Genomic DNA, 26,709 nt, shown 5'->3' with positions numbered 1-26,709 from the left:
CGCTCGTCTTCGAAAGGTGGAGCTGGCCAGGCTGCGAATATCTATTGGTCTAGGACGGCGCCGGTCAGCGGGGTTGTGGCCGTTGATTGGCTGGTTGCTCCAGCTGTTGCAGGTCCATTCACCATTTTGTGTGTTGGAGTAAAAAAAAAAGGGAGAATCGAGAGGGAGAGCCGAAGTGGGGGCGGGGAGGGACCGGACCGGACCGAGCCGGGGCCACGGCCCCCCGCCCCGAAACCCTGCCGAGCCCAGGTGAGGGGCGGATCCAGAGATGACTCGGGCAGGAGGGATTTGGGGTGCTGGGGGCCAAGAGGGGACAGGTGGCAGAGACGGGGAGGGGAGTACAGGGGAAAAAGGGTGGGTGGGATGGTGGGGAGGAAGGACAGAGTGGAGGAAGTGGGGGGTAGGAGGCGGGACAGAAAAGGGGTGACGAGGAGAGGGTGGTGGACAGAGAATGGGTAACAGGAATGGAGGGGTGACAGGACTGGATCAGGGTGACAGGGAGAAGGAGGGGACAGAGTTGGAGGGGGTGACAGGGAGAGGTGATGGGGAGAGAAGGTGACAGGTCCAGAGATGGCTGACAGGAGAGTGACTGGGAGGAAGAGGTGACAGAGACAGATGAAGAAGGTAATGGGGGGGTGACTAAGGAGGGGGCCTTGGGCCTGTGAGGAGAGAGGTAGGGGTAGCGGTGGTGACAGGATGGAAGAGAGAGTGGCAGAGAAGCTGGTGCCAGGAGGGCTGAAGGGAGCAGAGGGCATGAGACCCTGAAGAGCCAGGGCCTAGGATGGCCGGGGCTTCAGGAGTTACTGCTCAGATTCTGAGGGAGGGTGAGGGCCCACAGAGCCTTGGGTGGGAGTTCTCCAGAGAGGGGTGGACAGGAAGAGAGTAGGCCCCAGCGGAAAGAAAGAGGCTTGGCTTCTGGGGTGGAGGGGCTGGGCAAGGCAGCAGGGTCCAGGGGTGCCAGGCAGTGCTGTTGTAGGCCCTGATGAGGGTATGCAGAGGTTTGTGTTTGGGCAAGATGGGGGCTGGATTTCAGTCCTCAGGTTGGTGGCCTGGTGGGGCAGTGGTGAGAAGGTGGTGGTGGCTGCCCAGCTCTGGGCACTTGGATGCCTTCCTCGCTGTGAGAAAACCTGGCCCCTCCAGGCTCTGCCTATGAGGACTGCAGGATTGGCCGGGGAAGAGACAGCCTGGAACTACAGGGTCCACGGGAGCAGCAGACCTCAAATAGGAGAGCATGAGGTCAGAGGTTCCTGAAGACTTGAGTCAGGGGTGCCTTTGATTACGTTTGCTTTATGGTCCTGGGTGCCTTCTAGCCCCCACCCCTTCCCCAGAGGCCCCTTTTCAGCTTTTCAGGTTCTCTTAGTCACTTCAGAGTAAAGTTTTTTCCCTTTTCTCAGGGCAGCTTGAAAGGGGGCGGGCAATAATGACTGTTCAGGAAGTGGGTGAGGTTGGCCTGCTGGCTTGTCCTGCTTTCTTTGACCTTCTCCCACTTGCCCCCACCTTGAGTCAGGGAGCACATTTGGGGACCAGGGGGACCTGGCTGGCTCAGCCACCTTGCCAGAGCTAGCCTAGCCAGCCCAGCCTGGGTAGAGATGCATGCAGGCCAGAAGAGGGGGGCTGGGCTGGTGGGTATCATGCTGGGTGCTGTGGGGGGAGGAGCAGGCTCCCATCCAGTGAGACAGTGAAACCCTGGGGTGTAGCTCTGTGTCCCACTGTGTGATGACGTGTGTGTGCCTGTGTGTGTGTGTTTGCATGCATGTGTGTGCTCATGCGCAGCCCCGTGGCAGCGCTGGGTATGAGCTCTTGCCCCAGACGTGCCCCTGCTTGCTCCGTGCCAGGATCTGGGGAGATGGCTCTACCTGGCAGGCCCAGGGTACAGAACAGAGTGGGCAGCCATTCCTCGGGACTTGCAGCTGCCCACTTCTTCCCACAATGCCTGGACATACCAGGCTGCTCAGAGGGGTGGGGCGGGGGGTGGTGGTGGTAGAGAGAGGCTCACATCCCAGCCCAGTCACCTCCCTTTCTGTGACTGTGCCTGTGCATGTGCATGTGTGTGTGAGTGCGTGTGCTCTCTGGACGGTGACAGTGCAAGGAAGCATGCCCTCTGGATCATGTGACAGGCGGCACACTGAAATGGTTAGGAGGACAGACTGTGGAGCCAGATTGTCTGGGTTTAGATCCTAGCTCTGTGTTTCATAGCTAGATGAATTTGGACAAGTTGGGTGATATCTCTGCCTCAATTTCCTCAAGTGTGAAATGGGGCTGTTAGTAACCTTTACCTCTTAGGACTGTTGTGAGGATGAAGTGGGTTAATAAAGGCAAATTTAGCCCAGGGGTAGCACTAAGTGAGTGCTCCATAAGTGTGAGCCGTGACTGTTTCTTGCCTCCCTTTGGGGCAGTCAGAATGTGAGCATGTGCTTGTGTGTGCTCTGCAGGGGAACAGATGTATGTGAGTGTCCCTGCGGAGCCAGAGTGAATAGCTCAGGGAACATGGGTGCTACTCTGTGTCTGGGTGCTGGCCAGGGGCCCATTATGAGTTGAGGACAGCCAGGAAGGAGGCCTGGGAGGATGGAGTTGAAGTGGGGGCCTCAGCAAGTGGGAACTCTTGGGGGATGCTGGGTCTGGGGGATTCCTTAGTTGCTTCCGATGACCCCTGACTGCCCTTCCACCCTGCAGGTGGACAAAAGATGAAGCCAATGAAGAAGGCATGCGCTGGCCTCCCAGGTCCTGGCAGTGGAGGCAAGTCCCCACCAGCCACCAGGGCCAAGGCCCTGAGGCGGCGGGGGGTTGAGGAGGGTGACAAGCCAGAGGAAGAGGACGATGAGGTACAGCAGCAGCCGGGTCCAGAAGAGACTGAGGAAGGTGAGGAGGAGGAGACCCAGCAGGGCTCAGGGGCTGAGGGACTCTCCCTGGAGCTGCACCCTGATGACCTGGCCCCAGGCCCTGCTGAGGACCCCAAGGCAGAGGGTGAGACGGGCCGTTGGGAGCCCCCACTCAGCCGAAAGACAGCCACGTTCAAGTCACGAGCACCCAAGAAGAAGTATGTGGAAGAGCATGGAGCTGGCAGTGGCAGCGGTGGGGCAACTGGGGCCCCAGATGAGCCAGCAGGAGCTCCCGAAGAAGCCGGTGCCCTGGGTGTTCCTCCACAGCCACTCACCTCTGCCCGTTCCTCCTCCACCGACACAGCCAGTGAGCACTCAGCTGACCTGGAGGATGAGCCCACTGAAGGTTGTGGGCCAGGCCCCTGGCCCCTGGGTGGCATGAGTGGCAGTTATGACCTGCGGCAGCTGCGGTCCCAGCGGGTGCTGGCTCGGCGTGGGGATGGCCTGTTCCTGCCGGCTGTGGTGCGCCAGGTGCGCCGAAGCCAGGACTTGGGAGTACAGTTCCCTGGGGACCGGGCCCTGACTTTCTATGAGGGGGCACTCGGCAGTGGTGTGGATGTGGTTTTGGATGCCACACCGCCACCAGGTGCGCTGGCGGTGGGCACGGCTGTCTGTACCTGTGTGGAGCCTGGTGCAGCTGCCTATCGTGAGGGTGTGGTAGTGGAGGTGGCTACGAAGCCAGCTGCCTATAAGATTCGCCTCAGTCCTGGCCTAGGCACCCAGCTGGGCCCACCAGCCACCCTCCCACCACCGTCACAGCCATCACATCGTGAGCCTGAGGACGCCATATGGGTGGCCCGCTCCAGCCTGCGCCTGCTTAGGCCCCCCTGGGAATCTGAGGCCCTGTCAAGGAAGCCCCCCATGGTCCCTGAGGAAGAGCAGGCTGAGCCAGGGGCTACCCTGCCACCCTGCCCTGCTGCTCTGGATCCCAAGCAGCCTGAGGATGCTGAGGTTTCCAAGATCAGCTTTGGTGGTAACCTGGGGGCTTGTGAGGAGGGCGAAGAGAAGCACCCGCCAGCCCTGGGCACCCCGGCCCTGCTTCCACTGCCCCCACCGCAGCTCCTGTCTCCGCCACCCAAGTCCCCAGCCTTTGCAGGCCCAGGCCGCCCTGGTGAACAGCCCTCACCTTGCCAGGAGGGGAGCCAGGGTGGCAGCCGTAGCAGCAGCGTGGCCTCTCTGGAGAAGGGGGCTGCTCCAGCCACCCGTGCCCGTACACCACTGACAGCCGCCCAGCAGAAGTATAAAAAGGGCGACGTGGTTTGCACGCCTAACGGAATCCGCAAGAAATTCAATGGCAAGCAATGGCGGCGGCTGTGCTCACGAGATGGCTGCATGAAGGAGTCTCAGCGGCGGGGCTATTGCTCCCGCCACCTGTCCATGCGAACCAAGGAGATGGAGGGCCTGGCTGACAGTGGCCCAGGTGGGGCTGGGCGGCCTGCTGGCGTGGCAGCTCGGGAAGGTAGCACCGAGTTTGACTGGGGTGATGAGACATCAAGGGACAGCGAGGCCAGCAGTGTGGCAGCCCGTGGAGATTCACGCCCACGCCTGGTAGCCCCCACCGACCTGTCACGCTTTGAGTTTGACGAGTGTGAGGCGGCAGTGATGCTGGTGTCCTTGGGCAGCTCCCGCTCAGGCACGCCCTCCTTCTCCCCGGTCTCCACACAGTCGCCCTTCTCGCCAGCGCCCTCACCCTCACCCTCGCCACTCTTCGGCTTTCGTCCTGCCAACTTCAGCCCCATCAACGCGTCGCCGGTCATCCAACGTACTGCTGTTCGCAGTCGCCACCTGAGCGCCAGCACCCCTAAGGCAGGTGTACTGACGCCACCAGATATGGGACCCCACCCACCGCCACCTGCCCCCCGAGAGCGCCATTCCTCTGGCATCCTACCCACCTTCCAGACCAACCTGACCTTCACCGTGCCCATCAGCCCTGGGCGGCGGAAGACAGAGTTGCTGCCCCACCCAGGGGCATTGGGAGCCCCTGGTGCAGGGGGTGGAGGAGCCGCCCCAGACTTTCCCAAGAGTGACAGCCTAGACTCTGGTGTGGACTCGGTGTCCCACACACCTACACCCTCCACACCAGCCAGTTTCCGGGCTGTGTCACCTGCTGTGCCCTTCTCCCGCTCCCGCCAGCCCTCACCGTTGCTGCTGCTGCCCCCACCTGCTGGCCTGACCTCGGATCCTGGACCCTCTGTGCGCAGGGTGCCTGCAGTGCAGCGGGACTCACCTGTTATTGTTCGCAACCCTGATGTGCCACTACCTTCCAAATTCCCAGTTGAGGTGGGCACTGCTGGGGAGCCTCGAGCTGCAGGACCTGGGCGGGGCTGCCGAGAGACCCCAGTGCCCCCAGGGGTGGCCAGTGGGAAGCCTGGCCTGCCCCCACCTCTGCCGGCCCCCATACCCATAACTGTGCCTCCGGCTGCACCAACTGCTGTGGCCCAGCCGATGCCCACCTTTGGCCTGGCTTCCTCGCCTTTCCAGCCAGTGGCCTTCCATCCCTCACCTGCTGCCCTGTTACCAGTCCTGGTGCCCAGCAGCTACACCAGCCATCCTGCCCCCAAGAAAGAAGTCATCATGGGCCGGCCTGGGACAGGTAAGGAGTGCAGTGGATGGGTCGGGCGAGGGCTCATTTTGAACAGAGTCACTTTCCACCCAGCTCTCAAGGGAGGCTGGAACATCCCTGCACAGATGTTCCAGTGAGAATTCACATGTCAGGCAAGAGAGTAGACTTGGGAGGCTCAATGCAGTGTTCAGTTAACAGAGGACTCCTGCTGGGAACGTACTGTCAAGGGGTTCATCAGTCACGGAAGCAGTCCTGAGTGGAGCTGTTCGGGTTACAGAGAGGATAATCGCAATGACAAGCTCCCATGTCTGGAGGGCTGGTGGGGGTGTCACCATGATAAGCACTGTGTGTGGGTTATCTCACTGAACTCTCATACCCACCCCATGATGCAGCACTCAGCATACAAGCCCTGATCTAAGCCCTTTTCAAATATTAGCTCTTTAGTCTTCATAATAACTCTAATGGGTAGGTGCTATGATTATGCTCTTGTAGAGGAAACTGAGGTCAGGTCAGTAACTTGCCCAGCGTCACATGGCTAATAAATCCTAGAGCCAACCTGCAAACCCAGGCAGGCTGGCTCGTGACCACGGGGCAATAGTGCTGGTTACAGATGGGAAGACTGAGGCTCCAGTAGGTCCTTCTGCCAGGAGTTGGCCAGACCAGCGCTGAAGCCCTCATCTTCACCATGGTACCCAGTAAACATCACAGGTGCTATCATTGCCTTGGAGGGGAGCTGGGGGTGTGCTGGGCATTGCGCCTTGGCATTGTGCCTTGTTTTGAATCCAGGTGTGGATCTAATCTCATTGCCCTCAGGGCAGGGTGCCTAAGCCAGGAGTTGAAGGATGAGTTGGAAACAGCAACCATGGGGTGGAAGAGCTTCCAGGGAGGCTGGTGGGAAGGCAGGCTGCAAAGCTAGGAGGAGTACAGCTGAGGAAAGCCACTGTGGCTGGAGGCTGAGGCCAGGGGTGAGGAGAGTAGCATTTCTGAGATCGTGCTGGAGAGACAGGGGCCCAGGACAGGCTGGGCTGGTCAGAGCAACTCAGGGAGAGTGACAGACGCATTACCAGCCTCTTCCCTAGCATCTTTTTCTTTTTTCTATATATATATTTTTAGAGATTTTATTTATTTATTTTTAGAGAGAGGGGAGGGGAGGGAGAAAGAGAGGGAGAGAAACAGTAATGTGTAGGTTGCCTCTCGTGTGCCCCCAACTGGGGACCCAGCCCACAACCCAGGTTTGTGCCCTGATTGGGAGTCAAACTGGTGACCCTTTGGTTCACAGTCCAACACTCAGTCCACTGAGCCACACCAGCCAGGGTGCATCTTTTTCTTTACTTATGAATCCACTATTGACTGAGGGCCCCCTCTGTGCCTGGCCTTTGCTGGTTGGTGCTAAGGACATAGCCCTGCTTTCAGATTGTGCCCAGACAGTGACTGTCCAGAGTGGTCAGCAAAGGGATAGGGGAAGTCATGGACTTCTTGGAGAAAGGGCCAGGGGCTTCTAAAGTGAGACCTGAAGGGTGTGCAGGAGTGAGCCTGCCAAGTTCAGCAGGAGAACCTGCAGGCAAAGGGAAGTTTCTGCAAAGGCAGTGAGACGAAAGCAAGTATTTGAAGGAAGTTAAATCTGCAATGATGGGTTGTAGAATGTGGATGAATGAGTGACTGCTGGGATGAGCAAAGATCAGATAATACAAGGTCCTTATGAGACTTGTGAACTTGATCCTGAGGGCACTAGGGAGCCATGGAAGGTTTTGAGCTTGTCTGTCCATGGCTATACCAGAGGCAGGGAGACAGGGAGGAAGGAGTCACTGTGGCTTGGGCTGGGGGAGGGGCCGGTGTAGGAAGGAACTTCGGCCCTGCCATCGTAGACCTCCAGCCCAGAACCAGGGCACACAGGGGCTCTGCTTACCCACCATGGTGATATACTGAGGTTGTGAGCTGTGTTCTATCTCACTTCCAACAGGCTTTACATTTGTTATTATAGTTGACAACAAAATTCCACAGAAGTGGGCACAGCAGGGACTTCTGTCCTTAGGCAGATGAAAAAACTGAAGCAGAAGGACTCTAACCTACCCCTTTACCTCCCACATGCCTACAGCCCCAGACATTGCCCAACTCACAGCATCATTATCTTCATTGCTGCCATATGGGGAAGGATGGCACTAATGCAGGTGACCTGAGGCCTCCCAGGGCAGGTCCAGCTGTGGTTCCTGCCACCATTTTCTGGATGAGGAAGAATGAGTCCCTGACCGAACGAGTCCTGACTGAGTTCACCTAGCCAGGGAGGAACAGGACTCGGCCTTGAACCAAGTCTCCTGATTTCCAGATCACAGAACTCCTTACTATCAGAAGTTACAATAATACTAATTTATTGAGCACTGTCCAGTGCATGTGCCTGGCTTGCTGCTCAGTAAGTGCTGATTATTTACTCACTGAATCCTCACAACCTCTCAGGTCAAGATGCTTATTCTTTCCAGCAGACAGAGGAGGAAATTGCAGCCCAAGACTTGCCCAGGGTCATCCAGCTAGGATAAGGAAGAGGCAGGATTTAAACTCAGGTTGTCTGGCTCTGCAGCCCAGGCTCTTATGCCCTCTCAATAATAATGATGAAAAAATAATCATAATCATAATCACTCTTCATTGAGCATTTACCATGTGTCCAGCCTCAGCTGCGGGGCCATCTCATGGAATCCACCCAATGCTGTGAAGTAGGAATTCCCAGCCTTGTTGTCGGGGAAACCTGAGGTTCAGTGGAGGAGGAGTCCCCTTGCTGGAGGCCACCTGGTCGTCAGAACTTGTCCAGTGCCTGTCCTGGCGGTTCTGAGCCGCACCTCTCTGACAACACCCATGTTGAGGTATCCAGGTTGCCCTTAGGTTCTCAACCAGCAGGTCTTTTGTTCTTCTCCCAGAGGCCTCCCTAAACCCTTGGGAGGTGGCACCTTGGGGCCTTCTCTCTTGAAGGCCCAAATAAGGCAGAAAGTGCCCATGGCATTGTGAAGGCATAGTCCTGGTCCTTTTTGCTTGTCCATGCCAGAGCATGACCCTCGCTCAGGGCAGCAGGTGTGAGGGGGCTGTGTGGCAGCCTGCCTACTCCTGCCCCCCGCCAGGCATTTGCTTCCGCTGGGGGACATGCCGGGGCAGGCAGGAGGCATTCTCCACATTCTGCGCATGGCCAAGCCAGCCAGCTGCCATTGCCACCTCCCTGTGACTCTTCTTGCTTGCTCCCCAGGAGAGGAAGCTGCCGCAGGGCCTGCAGTCCCAGCCCAAGAGGCCAGATGTCTCAGCCCAGGTCCTGGCACAGCTTCCTTTCCACCTTCCAGGGTCTTCTCTGGGCCTGCCTGTCCATCTGTCTCCCTTGGGTTCCTATGTCTGTCTCTATCTAAGTTTCCATTTCGGGGTCTGAGTCTCTCTCTGGACTTGTCTGTCTCTGAGTCTGGCTCTGTACGCATTTCTTGGTTTGTTTCTCCTTAGATGTAAGTTTTTGTTTGAGCTTTCATCCTATCCTCTTTCTCTTTTGCCTTCTCCGCTTGAGACCCTCTGTCTCTGCACCAGCCTTAGCACCTCCTCCCACTCTCTCTTTTTTTTTTTTTTAGAGATTTTAGATATTTTTAGAGAGAGGGGAAAGGAGGGAGAAAGAGAGAGAGAAACATTGATCAGTTGCCTCTCACATGCCCCCAGCTGGGGATCTGGCCCATAACCCCAGGCATGTGCCGTGATCTGACCGGGAATCAGTTTGCAGGACGATGTCCATCCCACTGAATCACATCATGGAGACTTTTTGCCTCCATTCTAGCCCCCCACCCCCACCTTGTGTTCATCAGGTGCTTTGTTCCTTGAAGTCAGTGGACAGTTGCTAAGTACCAGGTCCCCCACTTCCTTCTTGGGGAGTGCTGGGAGGTTATCCAGGCTTGGGACAAATTAACTGCCTGCTACTGTCCCTGGACCCTGCTGAGAGGTTTCAGGAGCCATCTGTGGACCCCTCTACATCCAAGCACCTGTTCCCAAGACAGGCAGGAAGGCGGGGGCTGTGCAGACCAAGCTAGGAGATCCGGCTGTGGGGGAGCACTAGAAAAGCAGTTCCTATGCCCACCCACCTGCTAGAGGGCATGACCCTATATCCTCTCTCCACCACCACCTTTCAGGAGACACATTTGTTGCCAACTCTGCTTAACTGAGCCCCAGATGTAGTCCATCCCAACAGGTTGGAACTCAAGAGACCAAGCAGTGCGCACAAACTATGCTTGGGTAGGTGGGGAAAACGAGGCCCAAAGGGGCTGAGGGTCTCTTGACTCCCCACATCCAGACCCAGACTCTGCCCACCAGAATTTGTTTTGTCTCAAACAGTGAACCCCATCTTACCACCAGAAGTCCCTCCTCATCCTTCCACCAGGCCCAGGCTGAGAAGTCCTTGGGTAGGGAGAGTGGGGAAGGCAGATGTGGCTGCAGGCACAGGCAAGGATGACAGAAGGGAGGTGCAGAGTCTGGGGAAGCCAGAGGATAAAGACAACTCTGGTTCAGTGCGAGGTGATGAGGGAAGTTCAGGAAGGCTTCTCATTGGAGGGGACGTCTGAGCTGAAGCAGGAGGAATGAGTGGATTTCAGGCTAGTGAAAGAAAGGGAAGAGTGATCCAGGCCGAGGCAGCCACAGGAGCAAAGGCCAGAAGGGTGACAGTGCATGACCTCTGAGTTGCTAGCTGAGGCTGAAGCTGACACTAGAGCCCAGGCTTGGCAGAAGGGTGCCATGCAGGATGGGTCCAGCCAGGCCAGGGTTGAATGCCAGCCCCTGAAGAACCAAGGTGTTTAGAGCAGTGGGGAAAGCTTGCACCTGGATGTCAGCGGTCCGGGGAGACTGCCCTGGAAAAGAAGGAGGCCTATGCTTGGAAAAAGAGGATGACTTGTGGGGAGAGGCGTTTGTTAGGTAGCAGGAGTGATTCTTGATTTCGTGGAAGATCCTCTGGCACCAAGAGCTGTTGAGGGCTCAGGCTGCCTCCTGGCGGCTGGACCACTGAGCGGATGGCGCGCGCACGCGCAGCTTTAAGTGTGTGTGGGGGGGGGGGCGGGGAGGTGCGGCCGGGAAACCCCGGCGCCGGGCGCCTGAGCATTAATGGCTCCATTAGTGGCCGGGAGGGAGGTGCATTAGCGGCAGCGACGGCGTCTGGCTCCCATTACCACCGGCGGCAGCAACTGCACCGCAGGCGGCTGGACCCTAGCCCTCCGCGCTGCCTCCTCCGCCCACACCCCATTCCCATTCCTGCTCCACATGGGAGCCTGAGCCAAGGAACCCTGGTCTCCCTATTTCGGCGGAAACGCAGATTGTGAAGCCAGGTAGACCTGGGTTCAAACCCCAACCGTGCCACCTCCTGACCAAAAAATCCTACTCCCTTCTGGGCCTCTTTTTTTGCGAAGCCGCGGGGAAACGCACCCGAGGCTTTGTAGATCCAGACGGGCACCCCTAGTGGGCCGCACCTAGCCTCCACTGGCAACAAGGGGCACAGGTTTCCGTGCCCCAGGGGTAGCTACCCCAACCCCGCCGTCGGGCTTCCGTTCTTCCTATTGGCTGTCTTCGCGCCTGCCAACGCCGATTGGCAGAGACCGTTTACCCCCCCCCAACCCCTGCGCCATTAACCCCTGTGAAGCTGCGCCCTCGGGCTGGGGTGGGGACCCCCCTCCCCGACAGCTCGGGTGCCAGCTGGCCCGCGCCCCGCCGCGGCCCGCGTGGGTGTCAGGCCAGCCGGGCACCCGCCCGCCCTTCCTCCCTCCCAGCACAAAGCGGCTTTGTGGGGCCCGCCGGAGGCTGGCTGGGGGCCAGCCGGCGAGTGGAAAATCTCGTGAGCTTGAGGAGGGGAGGAGAATGCAGGGCGGCGCCCCCTCCTCGCCAAGGCCGTCGCGCCTCCCTCATGCCGAGCCGACCTGCCCTCCCAGTCCTGGCGTCTGTATACAACCCCTGCCCCCAGCCCTTTCCACCCCCGAACCCACATCCCGCCCTCGGCCCTATCCCGCCCACCGCCCAATCCCTGGGGGACCCTCCCCCATACCTCTCGCCTGCCTCTCTTTCCCTCCTGGTCCCCCTGCCTACCCCAGCCTCACTCACACTGACTCACCCCCGGCGCTATTTTTAGGCTCCCATCACTTTCGAGCTGCACCAGCCCAATCCTGGGCTCGTTCCCCAGGCAACCCTGGCCGTCGCCCACGCCTCCTGGAGTGGGTGGGTGGGTGTATATGTGGGGAGCGGGTGAGGGGATCTGGGGACACCGGGTTGGTGAGCCGAGGCGGGGTCCCAGGCAGGGTGGGGAGCCGTGGGGCGGGGGCGGGGTGCCTCTCAGGCTCAATAAATAGGGCCCGTGAGTTCAGAGCGTTTCGCTGTCCCTCAGTCTGTTAGCATCCTGGGCTTTATGCCCCAGGCCTCTGGCCAGGCCTCTGCCAGTGCTGCTCTGGGCGGCTCTTGGTGTCTCTGGGCCATGTGTCCCCAGGCTGGGGTGGGGTAGGGTGGTGCTTTGGGGGCTGTTTAGGACCAGACTTTTTATGGAATTGGTTATAGGGTGATACCAGGGGTGGCTGCGCCATAGTTCTTCCTCAATACCTGCCTTGAATGAAGGATGATGTTCCCACTTCCTCTCAGATGGGGCTGGGGCCCTGGTTTGGGGAACTTCCTCAGCATTTTCCAACTAAGGAGGCCCCAGTTGAGGATGGCTAGAGAGATGGAGCTGTGTGAATATAGGACCTGCTCCCTCTTCTCCACTCCTAATCACCCCCACCCAGGGTTCCTCCACTGTGAACAATGGAAGCTAAGTATAGGGCTGGCCCAGTGCCCAGGGCAGGGGGGCCCTTCCTGCCTGGATTCCGGCCACTCCCTGCCAGGCTGGGCCCCCACTTGGCTGTACCATACCCTGTAAGGGGCCTCTTCCCATCTCTCCTATGTGGGCACTGTGTCTTCTACCAGATGTGTAACCTTCCCAGATGTGTGGGGCCCACTTTCCCTGCTATGCCAGGCCTAGCTCTTTATTTCACCCAACAGAAGTTGGGGAACAGAGGACAAGGTTCATCTGAACTCTGTCCCTGGGCTCCACTGCAGTGTGGAAGGGGTTAACTTGCCAATAGGTGACTCACCGATGTAGAGAGGAGGGGGCAGCGGTGGGGAGATAGTGGCCACATTGATTTCAGCCTTGGTTTCTGCCTCACATTGCAGTCCCTGGGGCAGTGAGGTAATGGAGGGTCTGAGTCTGGGGCTGCATATGGAGGAAGGGGCAGTCACTTAATAGTCCCTCTGGTGGCCCCTCCAGGCTCACAGCCAAGTGTCAGGCCCTGCAATCTCTGGAGGTCAGAGGGCTACAGATGTCTCCTTCCCCTCTGGGCTCTGGTTTTTGCTCCCTTCCCATGCCTTCAGCACTGTCCGTGAATGGGGCAGGCTGGGAAAAGGGTTTGTCTGCTGCTATCTCCCACCCTACCTGTGAAGGAGCCCAGTCTTGGTCCACCTGAGCCTATACAATCTTTACCAGCTCAGGTGTGACCCCAGCCAGGCCTCTGCCTCTACTGGGTGTGTCCCCAGGGTTCCTCTTGGGTGACCCAAGACCTCTGTATCTCTGCCTGGTGGGTCCCAGACCCCTGCCTGTACCTCTGTGTGCCCTCTGTCCTTTCTGTAGTTAACCAGTCTCTTGGTGTCATAGTCTAACCATATTCCTGGACCTCTGTTTGGGAGTCTGTGCCTATGTCTGCCCTGAGATTACATTTTCAGTAGCAAGAAGAACACTCCAGTTGGAGCACTGGGCTCTTACATCTTGCACAATTCATTCAGTTCCTCTGAGCCTCATTTTTCTCATTTGAAAAATGGGCATAATATAGTGTACCTCCCTAGTGGCTGTAAGGATTCAGTGAACAAGGTAATGCATACAAGCTCCCAGAACATATCAGCCTCAGTGTTAGTTTCCTTTCTTCCTCCTGGCCCTTCGTTGGGCGGGGTAACTCCCAGCCTATGGTAGAGGGGCCAACACACAGTGGTGTTCTATGGGGTAGAGGGTCCCAGGTGGCTGGGCTGCTGAGTGTCAGGCAAGGTAGCAGAATGACTGTGAATGGCCATGGCACTCTATACCTGCTAGGTCAGGGTATTGAGGTACTTAGTGCTCACTGGTGAAATATATGGTATGCGGGGTCACTATGATGGTGTATGTGAGAGCCTGTGTTGGGGGTGGGAATACCTCGAAGGTGGCATGAGAGTGTGTGAAGAAAGAAGAGCATGTATGGTTGTGTGTGAGGGATGTGGGTGTGTGTGATGGACAAGCAGTGGCTGTGATGAGGTGTGCAAGGTCATTCTGCCTATTTGATATATTGTTTGTATGGTGATTCATGTGGGCCAGTGAATGTAGTATGAGGGTATGTGTTGGTGAAGCATGTATGACAGGACATGTATAAATGGGCCACATGAAGAGGATGGGTGAAAATGAGTATGTAGGATGATGGACAGTGTGAGAAGTAGTACATATATGTGAGCAGGTGTTCGAGGTTTGTGACTTCATGTGTGACAGTGTAAGACCGAGGGTACATGTGACTGTGGGGTGTGTATGAAATAATGGGTGTGGCAGGAAAGTCTGTCCATGAGGGGTGTGTGTGTTTGTGTGCTGGTGAGAGAGTTAGTGAGGGCTCAGGGTGGCTCCCCCAATCCTACACGCAGTTCGTCTGCCCTGCGGGACTGGTGGGCCGAGCGCACATGAGCGTGTTCCTCGCGCGGACTGTTCACACACACATATGTACATAGACACACACCACCACCACCAACACACACACACCCACACACACCCACCACCACCACACACACACACCCACCACCACCACCACCACACACACACACCCACCACCACCACCACACACACACACCCACACACACCACCACCACACACACACACGCACACACACCACCAACACACACACACACACCACCAACACACACACACACACACACACACCACCACCACACACACACGCACACACACCACCACCAACACACACGCACACACACCACCAACACACACACACACACACACACACACACACACACACACACACACACACACACACACACACACACACACACACACACACACACACACACACACACACACACACACACACACACACACACACACACACACACACACACACACACACACACACACACACCCCCACCCACCCACCCAGGCCTCCGCAACGCGGAGCTCCGGACCGCCCCCTGGCTCGGCGCCTTTACTGCAGTGCGCTCGTCTTGCCCCTCTCTTTCCGCTGTCCCGCCCCTGCACGGCTTGAGGCCAACCGGAGCCCGCCCCGCCCTACCCTAATTTGCATATGACTGACGTTCCCCCGGGGCGGCCAATGGGGGCGGGCGCGGCGAGGCCTGACCCGCGCGCGGCGGCGGCAACCAATGGGCTCACACGTGGGGGGCCGGGCTTGCGCGGAAGGCCGCGGGGGAAGCGGGGAAAGGGCGGGGGGAGGCGCAACGGGGGGAGGGGAGCGCGTAGTAGTGGCGGGGCGGGGAGGCGGTGGTGGTTCTGCGCGGGGCTCGTTCTGAGCGCACGAGCGCACGGACGCTGGTTCGTCTGTCCGCTCGGGACTGGAGGTCGACCCAACGCTGAGCCGCAGGCCGGGGGCCTGGAAAGGCGGGGCAGCGGCGCTGGCAGCCGGGGCGCGCGGGGCCAGAGCCGTTACCCGCCGGAGCTGCGAGGGAGGGAGGGAGCAAGCTAACCAGGGAGCGGGGAAAGGGAAGGGGCCGCGCACGCGCAACCGCGCCCCGCCCCGTCGAGCTTGGTGCTTGAGGGAGAGGGAGGGGGCGGCGCCGATGGCCCCGGTGCTGCGCGCCCCGTGACGGCCCCCGCGCGCGCCGGGGGGCGGGGCGGGGTCGGAGCGCTCTGACCTCCCCCGCCCCCCGGGCGGCGGGAGGCAGGAGGCGTTGTGCGCAGGCGCTCCCGGCGGAGACCCCCGCGTGGGGAGGCCGGAGGGGGACGGCCGTTGTAGGGGGGCATGCGGCGACGGCCTCCAGCTGCCCCTGGGCCCGAGCGGCGGTGGCGGCGGCCGCTGAGGAGGCGCGAGCCCCGGCCGGGTCCCCCGGTGCCAAATCATGTACTCAGCCCACAGGCCCCTGGTGCCCGCGTCCAGCGCGGCCTCCCGTGGTCTCGGAATGTTCGGTCAGTAGTTCCTGGGCCTTGGGACTGTAGGGGTCAAGGTGTCGGGCTGCTAAGTGCGGAGCAATGCTGATGGGGATATAGTAGGAAAATGGTAGAGGCCGAGTAAAAGGGTGACAGGAAAGTTACTGAGCTTGGCTGTAGTGGTTAGTGACGGCAGGTGGGAGTGTAGCAAAGTGTTGGGAGTGGGGAGTAGCTGGGGCAGCTGTGGTGTTTAGGTGATGGGTTGGAACAGGTCCGTTGTCATTGGAGGTGAGGGGTGCAGAGTAATTGGCTTGGGAGCTTGGATTAGAATTGGAGCAGCTTGAGACCCACAGGTCCTAGATGGGGACTAGACAGAGCGAAGAGGCTGTGGTCGAGTAGTGTAGGGATAGAATAGGGCTTGGGAAGTGAGTGAGGCACTGTTTTTGTTCAGAACAGTCTTGGTTTAGAGTGTTTGTGGTGAGCTTTGCGGAGAGAGGAGAGACCCAAAGACTCTGGAGGGTAGTACGCTTGAGGGGAGTTCAGGAGGGGCAGGACGAAAGGACTGTTCCCCCATTGTCTGCTGGGCCCCTTCTCCACCCAGCAGATGAGGAGGCCCTGGTGAGAAAGATCTTGGTAAAGAGAGGGATGGGTTCGGATCCCTGAGGGCTGTTATGGGGTTCGAGGGCCTAGAAGGCTTTTGTGTCCCCAAAGGTAGAGGATAGGTCTTCTTGGTATCTTGAATAGCTTCCAGTGCTGGCCTCCTGTTCTTCTCCGGTTGCCTTGATGTCTATTTTTTTCTTTGTCAGCCCTTCACAGAATCAGGTCTCGAAGCCAGTGGCTCACTGAGGGCTGCCTTAGTCAAGGTTTCTGCAGGCTTGGGTGGCCAGTCCAGGTTGGAGTGGTCTGGGTCAGGGGGAGGCCTGGAATGATGGAGATCAGGGCCGGGGCGTTCCCCTCCTTCCTTCACCGTCTTCCCCTAGCAGGGGCCTCCACTGCTGGTTCCACTTCCCCCAGGGAGCCAGCAGTGAGAGGGAAGCCCACTCCTAGTCTCCGCCTGCCCCAGGAGTCCAGCCAGTTACCCAGCTCCTGGGGCTGAAGGTGGGACCTCTGGGATGGGCTGGGCCCTTGGTGAGGGAAGTGCCTTCCTGTGTATATTCTCAAGGAAACACCTGGCACTCTTGCCTTCCCTGGGCAGAGACTTGTAACAGTTCTCTCATCTGCCCCATTGTCTGTGCTTTTCTTCCAAGGAGTTTACCACACCCTCTCCTCTTGCTGGGCTTGGGGGCTGGGCCATGCTCTGAAGATGAGCTTGGGGTTTTAGAGGGAGGGAGGGAGCGAGAGAGGGAGGGTATGAGTCCTCTTCACAGGCAGTAGATCCGCTTTGGGGGTAAGGGGAAAGTTGCTGTATCCACCTGTGCCCAGCCCGGGAAGGGCAGGTCTGGCTCCCTGGGGCCTGTGGTAAGGGGAGGGAGGCAGAGAGACAGACTCGAGACCCCATGCCCTGTGGGTAATGGAAGGAGGAGGGGAAGGCAGACAGGGCCATCTGCCTCAGGAAAGAGAAAGGGAGTATGAGGCCAAGGTGAGGGACTATGTCAGATGGCAACATGGCATGCATGGCTGGGGGAGGGTCTCTGGGCCTGCTGAAGTCTTGGGGCTTTGGGAGTGTAGGACAGCAGTCCATTGTGGCCTGGTTTGTGACAGGAGCAGGCCGTTCCTCTGGCCTGGTCCCTGGTGGCAGGGCTGGTGGAAGTGGGGGAGGGAGTGGGACGTGAGGACTCTTTCCCTTCCCTGCTTCTGTTTTCATTTTTATAAACCTAGAAACCTTTTAGGCAGGAGTTTTTTTCTGAGTGATGTTGCATGATGTCAAGAGATTCAGGGTGAAGAGAAGGGATTGTAAAGGAGAGGTGGAGTTACCTTATCCAGGGTGGAAAAAAGCTTGGGTTGAGGGTCAAGGCCAAGCTCTCCTGCTGCAGAGCTCATCTGGCTTCTTCCCACAGTGTGGACAAATGTGGAACCTCGCTCTGTTGCTGTGTTCCCCTGGCACTCCTTAGTCCCCTTCCTGGCCCCCAGCCAGCCGGACCCCTCCGTGCAGCCAAGTGAGGCTCAGCAACCTGCCAGCCACCCAGTGGCCTCCAACCAGAGCAAAGGTGAGGGGTGGGGGGCTGTGGAAAGGCATGGACAACGGTGTTGAGGGGGCCCATAAGTCCTCTGATCTCCTTCTCTGTCCCCAGAACCTGCTGAGTCGGCGGCTGTTGCTCACGAGCAGCTACCAGGTGGGACAGGGAATGTTGACCCTGGGCGCCCCCCTGGAGCCACATGCCCTGCGAGCCCAGGGCCTGGACCCCCCCACACTTTAGGGGGAGTAGAACCTGGAAAAGGCCCCCCTCCCACCACTGAGGAGGAGACCCCTGGCCCTCCAGGAGAACCCCGGCTGGACAGTGAGACAGAGAGTGACCATGATGATGCGTGAGTGCCCTGAGGCCTGGGACTTGGGAGATGGGATAGCCAGAGACAGCCCTCACTGTCCTTGCTGCTCCCACCACAGCTTCCTCTCCATCATGTCTCCTGAGATCCAGTTGCCTCTACCACCTGGAAAGCGCCGGACCCAGTCCCTCAGTGCCCTGCCCAAGGAACGAGACTCATCTTCGGAGAAGGATGGACGCAGTCCCAACAAGGTGCCTCGTCCCCACCTGTCTCCAGCTCACTTTGTGGCTGCTGAAGCCCATTTCCCTGGTCCTAATTATTGCACTTGGGCTTGTGTCTGCTGTAGCGGGAGAAGGACCATATCCGACGGCCTATGAATGCCTTCATGATCTTCAGCAAGAGGCACCGGGCTCTGGTCCACCAGCGTCACCCCAACCAGGACAACAGGACTGTCAGCAAGATCCTGGGCGAGTGGTGGTATGCCCTGGGACCCAAGGAGAAGCAGAAGTACCATGACCTGGCCTTCCAGGTAATGCCTCCTCTTCTTGGCTCCTCCTCAGCTTCTTTTAGTGGGTGGGTGAGTGAAGGGTCTCCCTGTCCTCTCCTGCCAGGTGAAAGAGGCCCACTTTAAGGCCCACCCAGACTGGAAGTGGTGCAACAAGGACCGGAAGAAGTCCAGCTCAGAGGCCAAGCCCACGAGCCTGGGGCTGGCAGGAGGGCACAAGGAGACTCGGGAGCGGAGCATGTCAGAGACGGGTACTGCCGCTGCCCCTGGAGGTTAGTCAGCTCCTTGGCTCTCTTGCTCTGCCACCTCCCTCCCTGAGAGCCTATGGTACTCTTGCTTGCTCATCCTCTGCCCCAGAAGCCCCTCTCTGCCTGTCACTTTTATTTGAGAACCTTACCTACAAAAGAACGGGCAGTAGTCTTATGTGAAAGATCCAGGAAAGTCCAGAAAAATAAAATTTCCAAACAGCAGTCTCATTATCAACAGCCACTTAGTGTTTACTGCACACCAGGCACCAAGGGGAGTATGATTTCTAGGAATCAGAACCATACCCCATTTTTCAAGTGGGGAAACTGAGGCTCAGAGAGGCCAAGCCACTTGCTTGAAGTCACAGAAAACAGTAATTGGCAGAGCCAGAAGTTAAAGTCCAGCTTGGCTGGCTCCCAAGGCCTTGGTTGAAAGCCCCTCACTGATGCCTCAACTGACTGCAAATGTCAGGTGTGCCTGTCGCTATACTGAGACCTTTTCTGGAGCAATCCTGTGGGTCTGGGACCACAACTCTGAGGGCAGGGATGCGTTGTGGGATCAGACCAATGGTTATTAGCTTGCCAATGTCACACAAACCTGTCTCCAGGCTTTCTTACTCTGAGAAGGGCTGCCTCCTGGGGAGCAATGGGCTTGCTCCTTGCAGCCCCAGAGGGCAGAAACCAATGAGAAGGAGATGTTGGGCTGGTGAGTGGCATCTCTCTTCTGCTTGGTGGCCCAGGACTTCCAGCCTGCTTCTGCCCAGTACCTAGAAACACTGTCCAGGTGCTGGTAAGAGGCCTCCTGACTCTGCAGCGCTTTCCTCCTTCCACTCTACAGTGTCCTCTGAGCTTCTGTCTGTCGCAGCCCAGACACTCTTGAGCTCGGACCCCAAGGCTCCAGGGAGCAGCTCTTGTGGGGCAGAACGCCTGCACACAGTTGGGGGACCTGGTTCAGCCCGGCCCCGAGCCTTCTCCCACAGTGGGGTCCATAGCCTGGATGGCGGAGAAGCAGACAGCCAGGCGCTACAGGAGCTGACTCAGGTCTGGGGTGCAGGCCATGGGACTGAGGGAGACGGGCAGGGAGGGCTGCCCAGGGTGACAGCCCCAGCTGAACTCTGCCTGCACCTGCCCTACAGATGGTGTCTGGCCCTGCGTCCTACTCTGGCCCGAAGCCTTCCACACAATTTGGGGCTCCAGGCCCCTTTGCGGCTCCTGGAGAGGGAGGTGCCCTGGCTGCCAGTGGGCGGCCTCCCCTGCTGCCCACCCGCGCCTCTCGTTCCCAGCGTGCAGCCAGTGAGGACATGACCAGCGATGAGGAACGCATGGTCATCTGTGAGGAAGAAGGGGATGATGATGTCATTGGTGAGCAGTTGCAGGGGCCCAGATTCCTGCCCAGGGGCAGCAGGCTAAGGTTCGGATGGTGGGCAGAGATTGCATCCAAGCTCTCAGACCCTACATGGTAAGCCCAGCTCTACCCTTGGGAAGCCCCTGATCAGACAGGCAACTCAAAGGATCAGGCATGGGCAGGCCATTGGGCACAGTGTTAGGTGCTGTTAACTGCATGCTCTGGTAGGTGGGGACACTACAAGTTGAGGAACAGCCTTTCTGGACAGTATTTGCTGCTGGCTTGGGGCAGAGCTGAGGCCAGAGGCCAGCTTCCAGACTTCTTCTTGCCCTACACTCTCCTCTTGCCAACACTGTTCCCTCTGCTCCCTCAGCTGATGATGGCTTCGGTACCACTGACATTGACCTCAAGTGCAAGGAACGGGTAACTGACAGCGAGAGCGGAGATAGCTCTGGGGAAGACCCAGAGGGCAGCAAGGTGAGCTTGGGACTTGGAGCTGTTTGGTTCCACTCAACTGCAGGAGTGAGGATACCTTCATCTGTGTCTGTTGACAGAGAATTTGGAGAGGGAAGCTACTTGCCCCATGGGGAATTGTGTCACAGTCTGGTTGTAGTGAGGTTTTTAGGTGACCTGGCTGCCCAGTGGGACAGATGAGCAGGATGTGGGTATCCAGGCTCCCTGACATGGTTATATATCTCTTCTCCTTCCATCCAGAGCTATGGCCGGAAGGTATTCTCACCTGTGATCCGTTCTTCCTTTACCCACTGCCGTCCGTCATTGGATCCTGAGCCCCCAGGGCCCCCGGACCCACCTGCAGCCTTCGGCAAAGGCTATGGGCCTACCCCATCTTCCTCATCCTCACCTGCATCCTCCTCAGCCTCAGCAGCCACCTCCTTCTCATTGGGTTCAGGGACCTTCAAGGCCCAGGAGTCAGGTCAGGGCAGCACAGCAGGCCTACTACGGCCCCCACCCCCTGGGGCTGGGGGCCCAGCAACACCTTCCAAGGCCACCCGCTTCCTTCCAACGGATCCTACCACCTTCCGGCGCAAGAGGCCTGAAAGTGTGGGGAGCCTAGAGCCACCTGGCCCCTCAGTTATTGCAGCACCTCCTGGTGGGGGAGGAAGTGTCCTGCAAACACTTGTCCTGCCTCCAAACAAGGAGGAAAGGGAGGGCAGCGGAGCCCGTGTGCCCTCAGCCCCAGCCCCATCGCTGGCCTATGGGGCCCCGACAGCCCCTCTGTCTCGCCCAGCTGCCACCATGGTCACCAACGTGGTGCGGCCTGTCAGCAGCACTCCTGTGCCCATCGCCTCCAAGCCCTTCCCCACCTCTGGCCGGGTGGAAGCATCTCCAAATGACACAGCAGGCGCCAGGACTGAAACAGTCACTGGGTCCCGGCCACCTGGGGGCTCTCCACTGGGCGTCAGTTTAGTGTATTCAGACAAGAAGTCAGCAACAGCCACCTCACCAGCCCCACATCTGGTGGCTGGGTCCCTACTGGGCACTGTGGGGAAGGCTCCTGCCACTGTCACCAACCTGCTGGTGGGCACCCCAGGCTATGGGGCTCCCGCACCTCCTGCTGTCCAGTTCATTGCCCAGGGAGCCCCTGGCAGTGGGGCTACTACGGGCTCAGGAGCAGGTGCTGGGAGTGGCCCTAATGGGCCAGTGCCCCTGGGTATTCTGCAGCCAGGTGCGCTGGGCAAGGCTGGGGGAATCACTCAGGTTCAGTACATCCTGCCAACGCTGCCCCAGCAGCTTCAAGTGGCGCCTGCCCCAGCACCAGCCCCTGGGACCAAGGCAGCGGCTCCCAGCGGCCCAGCACCCACCACCAGCATCCGTTTCACCCTCCCACCGGGCACCTCCACCAACGGCAAAGTCCTGGCTGCCACTGCACCCACTCCTGGCATCCCCATCCTGCAGTCCGTACCCTCTGCCTTGCCCCCCAAAGGTGAGGCCTGGGCCGGGCAGCACAAGTAGAGGGGCCACAGACTTGTTCTGCTCTCTTTAACTTCCTGTCTTGCCTCTTGCAGCCCAGTCGGTTTCTCCTGTGCAGGCCCCACCCCCAGGTGGCTCAGCCCAGCTGTTACCTGGGAAGGTACTAGTGCCTCTGGCCACCCCTAGCATGTCAGTGCGGGGTGGAGGGGCTGGCCAGCCCCTGCCCCTGGTGAGCCCACCCTTCTCAGTACCTGTGCAGAATGGCGCCCAGCCTCCCAGCAAGGTAGGGGCATCCTGGCTATGGCCCCACCTGTCCTCCATTTGTCTCCTACTCGGTGTTGGTCTCTATGTCCTGAGATTTCTGTCTGCCTTTCCTTTGGTCCCTCATTTCTTTTTTTGTCTGTCTTTGGGAGTGTTTGCCGTCTCTTCAGTGTCTGTGCATCTTGATTCTGGCCTCAGTGTCTGCAACTTACTCCTTTTCTGTGTCTCTACTTTTTTTCCAGGAACTTCAAAAACATATTTAACATTTTATTGGTTTTTAGTCTTTTGTATTTTTATTTTTTCCCCTACCTCTTGCTGTCTTCTTTTCCTTTGTTCCAGTCCCAAGTTTTGTGTTCCCTGTTTTGGTTGAGACCCACACTCCTAGGTCTTGGTCCTCCCCTGCCCCACTCTGGGTCCTCTGCTCACTGCAGGTTGTGGGTGCTCTTGCCCACAGATCATTCAGCTGACTCCGGTGCCTGTGAGCACACCCAGCAGCCTTGTGCCACCCCTCAGCCCAGCCACGATCTCTGGCCCCACCTCACAGCCTCAGAAGGTTCTGCTGCCTTCTTCCACTAGGTAATGGCAATTGAGTCCTCACCAGGAGGCCAGCCCAGGAAGAGGGTAGGTGGGGCCAACTTGCTTCATTCTTCCCCCCTTTCCTCTCCTTGCGGCAGAATCACCTATGTGCAGTCAGCAGGTGGGCACGCGCTGCCTCTGGGCACCAGCTCAGCATCCAGCCAGGCTGGAACAGTCACCTCATATGGGCCCACGAGCTCAGTGGCCCTAGGCTTCACCTCACTAGGGCCCAGCGGCCCTGCTTTTGTGCAGCCCCTGCTTTCAGGTGAGGGGCAACCTGGGAGGCAGTACTGGGGATCCAGGATGGGGCCGAGGGTGTTCAGGCCCTAACTCAGGCTTCTGCCTCTCCTTTATTTTCCCCTCTGCAGGCCAGGCGCCACTGCTGGCTCCTGGCCAGGTGGGTGTGTCACCCGTGCCCAGCCCCCAGCTGCCTCCCACCTGTGCTGCCCCTGGAGCTCCTGTCATCACAGCATTTTACCCTGGCAGCCCAGTAGCCACCTCATCGGCACCCCTGGCCCAACCATCCCAGGCCACCCCAGGCCTGGTCTATACTGTGGCCACCAGCACCACACCACCTACTGCTCCGATCCTGCCCAAGGGCCCACCAGCTCCTCCCACTGTCACTGCCACTGCCACTCCTACCAGTCCTTACCCTAGTTCTACAGGTGGGTATTAGGCCAACTCAGGGTGGGGTGAGTTGGGGGATCCAGGGAGTGGATCAGACCTGGCTCAGCAAATGCTCTTCTCCCCACCAGCAGGCTCCATGACTTACAGCTTAGTGGCCCCCAAGGCTCAGAGACCCACCCCCAAGGCCCCCCAGAAAGTGAAGGCAGCCATCGCCAGCATTCCTGTGGGCTCCTTTGAGGCAGGTGCCCCTGGGCGGCCTGGCCCTACACCCCGGCAACCCTTGGAGCCTGGCTCAGCTCGTGAGCCTGCTGCTCCTGAGTCCGACCTTGAAGGGCAGCCTACAACGCCAGCCCCTCCGCCTCCCCCAGAGACATGGGCTCCCACTGCCAGGAGCAGCCCCCCACCACCCCCACCCACTGAGGAGCAGACCAGCACTAAGGGTCCAGAGACCATGGTGAGTGCCCAACAGGTGTAGAGGCTCCTGTTGCTGCTGTGCTCTGTCCGTTAGCCCACTGTATGCCTTCCTGTCCTATCCCTCTTCCCTGTGTACCTGTGTGAGCTGTACCCTTGTCCCTCCTGCCCAACTGTGTGGCTGGGCCTTCTCCAAGACTGTGTTGGGAAGTCAGCACCCATCTCTGTGTTTTGGGGTTTTGCCCTAGCAAGTCTGATCCCAGTGTCTTCCATCTCCTTGCCATCCCCACCCCAGGCCAGCAAATTCTCCAGTTCATCTTCAGACTGGCGCGTCGCTGGGCTGGGCCTGGAGAGTCGTGGAGAGCCTCCCACCCCTCCTAGCCCAGCTCCAGCTCCGGCCCCAGCCCTGGCCCCAGTCCCAGCCCCTGGTAGCAGCAGTGGCAGCGGCAGCAGTGAGGGCAATAGTGGCAGGGCAACGGGAGATACCCCCGAACGCAAGGAGGTGGCTGGTACTGGCAAGAAGGTGAAGGTGCGGCCCCCACCCCTAAAGAAGACCTTTGACTCCGTGGACAAGTGAGCATGGGCTTTGGGCTGTGGTGTAGCCTATGGAATTTGTGGGAGAGTGGGCAGCTGCAGGCTGGGCAGAGGAGGTGACCCTGACCGCTCTCCAGCAGGGTCCTGTCAGAAGTAGACTTTGAAGAACGCTTTGCTGAGTTACCTGAATTTCGGCCTGAGGAGGTATTGCCCTCGCCCACTCTGCAGTCCCTGGCCACCTCGCCCCGGGCCATCTTGGGCTCCTATCGTAAGAAAAGGAAGAACTCCACTGGTAGGCAAGGGGGGTCCCCAGGGTATGTGGGAGACAGACTGGGGCTGCCTCCCCTGAGCCTGCTTCTTTTGAACAGACCTGGACTCAGCCCCCGAGGACCCCACCTCACCCAAGCGCAAGATGAGGAGACGCTCCAGCTGCAGCTCGGAGCCTAATACCCCCAAGAGTGCCAAGTGCGAGGGGGACATCTTCACCTTTGACCGCACAGGTGCTGGTGCCTTGATGGGGAGCCCAGGTCCTGCAAGAGGGTTCAGATCTCAGGAATAGGGTAGAGATGGGAGAGCTGGGGTGTGGGTGTCACTGAAAGAATAGCAGGTCAAGGGTGGGTTCAATAGGCTCTTAAGCTGCCACATGATCTTGGGCAGGCCCCCTCTTTGAACCCTGCTGTGAAACTGAATTCAGTGAGGGCTGCTGGGTTGACACTCAGACAGTGGTGTAGCGCGGGGTGGCCAGGTTTCTGCAGTAGCCTTCATCATGCTCCCTGCCCTGCTCCAGGTACAGAAGCTGAGGATGTGCTCGGGGAGCTGGAATATGAGAAAGTGCCATACTCATCACTGCGGCGCACCCTGGACCAGCGCCGGGCCCTGGTCATGCAGCTCTTCCAGGACCATGGCTTCTTCCCATCAGGTAACATGTCTCGGAGTTTTGGGAGGCTCGTGGAAGGGCCCTGCCTACTTATCTCATCCTCTCTTCCCCATCCCTCACTGCCCTTCTGTCCTCAGCCCAGGCCACAGCAGCCTTCCAGGCCCGCTATGCAGACATCTTCCCCTCCAAGGTCTGTCTGCAGCTGAAGATCCGTGAGGTGCGCCAGAAGATCATGCAGGCGGCCACTCCCACAGAGCAGCCCCCCGGAGCCGAGGCCCCCATCCCTGGACCGCCCCCCACTGGCACCACTGCTGCCCCTGTTCCCACTCCCAGTCCTGCTGGGGGCCCTGACCCCACCTCACCTGGCTCGGACTCTGGCACAGCCCAGGCTGCCCCGCCACTGCCTCCGCCCCCAGAGCCAGGGCCCGGACAGCCTGCCTGGGAGGGCACCCCCCAGCCCTCCCCCCCACCCCCTGGTCCCTCCACAGGTGCCACAGGCAGGTGAGAGGCCCCGGAGAAGATCCCAGGAACCACATACCCCCCTCAGGAATGGACAGTATGTAGGTGGCAGGAATGGGGGGGCAGGATGGTTAATTCCTCCCCAGTGAAGCCATTTCGTCCTTTCCAGTTTGGGGCGGAATGAGGCCTGCTCCTCTATGTGTCCCCGTCCCCCCACAGCTCTCTCCCAGTGATGGGGGGCAGCTGAGGGGAAGCAGGGGCAGTCTCCCTCCACTGAGCCCCTGTACATAACCTGGAGTGTGTTACCTTCAGATCTTTTCACTTGTACTTTATGCAAAATGGCTCATGTGAGGGCTATAAGCAGAAGTGAGGGCCTTGGGCCAGAGGGAGGTGCCTGTGGAGTAGGGGGAGTTCATGTAACCCTTTTTTCCCCAGAGGGGCTGGACTCAGGTTAGTTTGGGGGTGGAGGCTCCTGCACTTTGCCACAGGCATGGGGAGTGTTCTCTCCCCACCCCTCTGCCCTCCCAACTTGGGTTGTACTTTCTAAGAAGGTGATTCCCCTTACCCTTGTCCCCATCCCCAGAACAAAACATGTTGATCATGTGCAATATTTCTTACTGTGCCGAGAAGCCACAATGACCGCGATTAAAGCTGTTTAACACACCTGTGTGGCTGCCCACTTGAAAGGGAGAAGGGGTGTTGGTTGTACCAGTTGTGTCCCCAAATGGCATATACCTAGTAATGTGAGGGGAGCAGTGCCAGGGCCACCCCCTCCTAACATCAGAGGGACCCTCATGACCTGAAGCCCCTGGCCCAGTGTCGGCCAGGCAGCCCCTTGCTGGGCCTGGCACTCATGGCGTTGTGATGCCTGCTTGGCCTCTTAGCCCTCCCAACATTCACGTGTTTGGGGAATGCCTTAGGTGTGGTGCTGGAAGGGCAGCTGAC

General features: G+C 58.8%; 1 protein-coding gene across 9 annotated transcripts; it reads left to right on the top strand.

Moving 5' to 3' along the window:
- The first annotated feature begins 134 nt into the window (after window positions 1–134).
- On the top strand, window positions 135–26,427 carry CIC (capicua transcriptional repressor). 9 transcript variants are annotated; one of them, XM_090260834.1, is made up of 21 exons: window positions 135–249; window positions 2,674–5,472; window positions 17,566–17,715; window positions 17,800–18,034; window positions 18,114–18,243; window positions 18,339–18,521; window positions 18,604–18,769; window positions 19,581–19,783; window positions 19,879–20,104; window positions 20,461–20,564; window positions 20,802–22,032; window positions 22,115–22,179; window positions 22,735–22,856; window positions 22,955–23,121; window positions 23,225–23,521; window positions 23,612–23,937; window positions 24,190–24,467; window positions 24,566–24,720; window positions 24,797–24,928; window positions 25,216–25,347; window positions 25,443–26,427. In XM_090260834.1, exons 2-21 carry the CDS (start codon window positions 2,685–2,687, stop codon window positions 25,808–25,810), a joined length of 7,458 nt encoding a protein of 2,485 aa, XP_090116960.1. In that variant the 5' UTR covers window positions 135–249; window positions 2,674–2,684; the 3' UTR covers window positions 25,811–26,427. The 9 variants fall into 9 exon arrangements, with proteins under 9 accessions (XP_090116960.1, XP_090116958.1, XP_090116956.1 ...); XM_090260832.1 differs by having other exon boundaries at window positions 22,115–22,302; window positions 23,615–23,937; window positions 24,569–24,720; XM_090260830.1 differs by having other exon boundaries at window positions 22,115–22,302; window positions 23,615–23,937.
- The last annotated feature ends 282 nt before the right edge of the window (window positions 26,428–26,709 follow it).

This window comes from Furipterus horrens, unplaced genomic scaffold (genome assembly GCF_987537825.1).
Source record: "Furipterus horrens unplaced genomic scaffold, mFurHor1.1.pri manual_scaffold_13, whole genome shotgun sequence".
NCBI lineage: Eukaryota > Metazoa > Chordata > Mammalia > Chiroptera > Furipteridae > Furipterus > Furipterus horrens.
This window is presented reverse-complemented; position numbering and strand designations above follow the sequence as displayed.

Bases quoted from the DNA above. Each gene is read 5' to 3' on its own strand.
- CIC (XM_090260829.1), top strand. From the start codon at position 2,685: ATGAAGCCAATGAAGAAGGCATGCGCTGGCCTCCCAGGTCCTGGCAGT. The intron at 18,035-18,113 runs GTGAGTGCCCTG...CTCCCACCACAG, and splicing joins GAGAGTGACCATGATGATGC to CTTCCTCTCCATCATGTCTC. The intron at 23,938-24,189 runs GTGAGTGCCCAA...TCCCCACCCCAG, and splicing joins CTAAGGGTCCAGAGACCATG to GCCAGCAAATTCTCCAGTTC.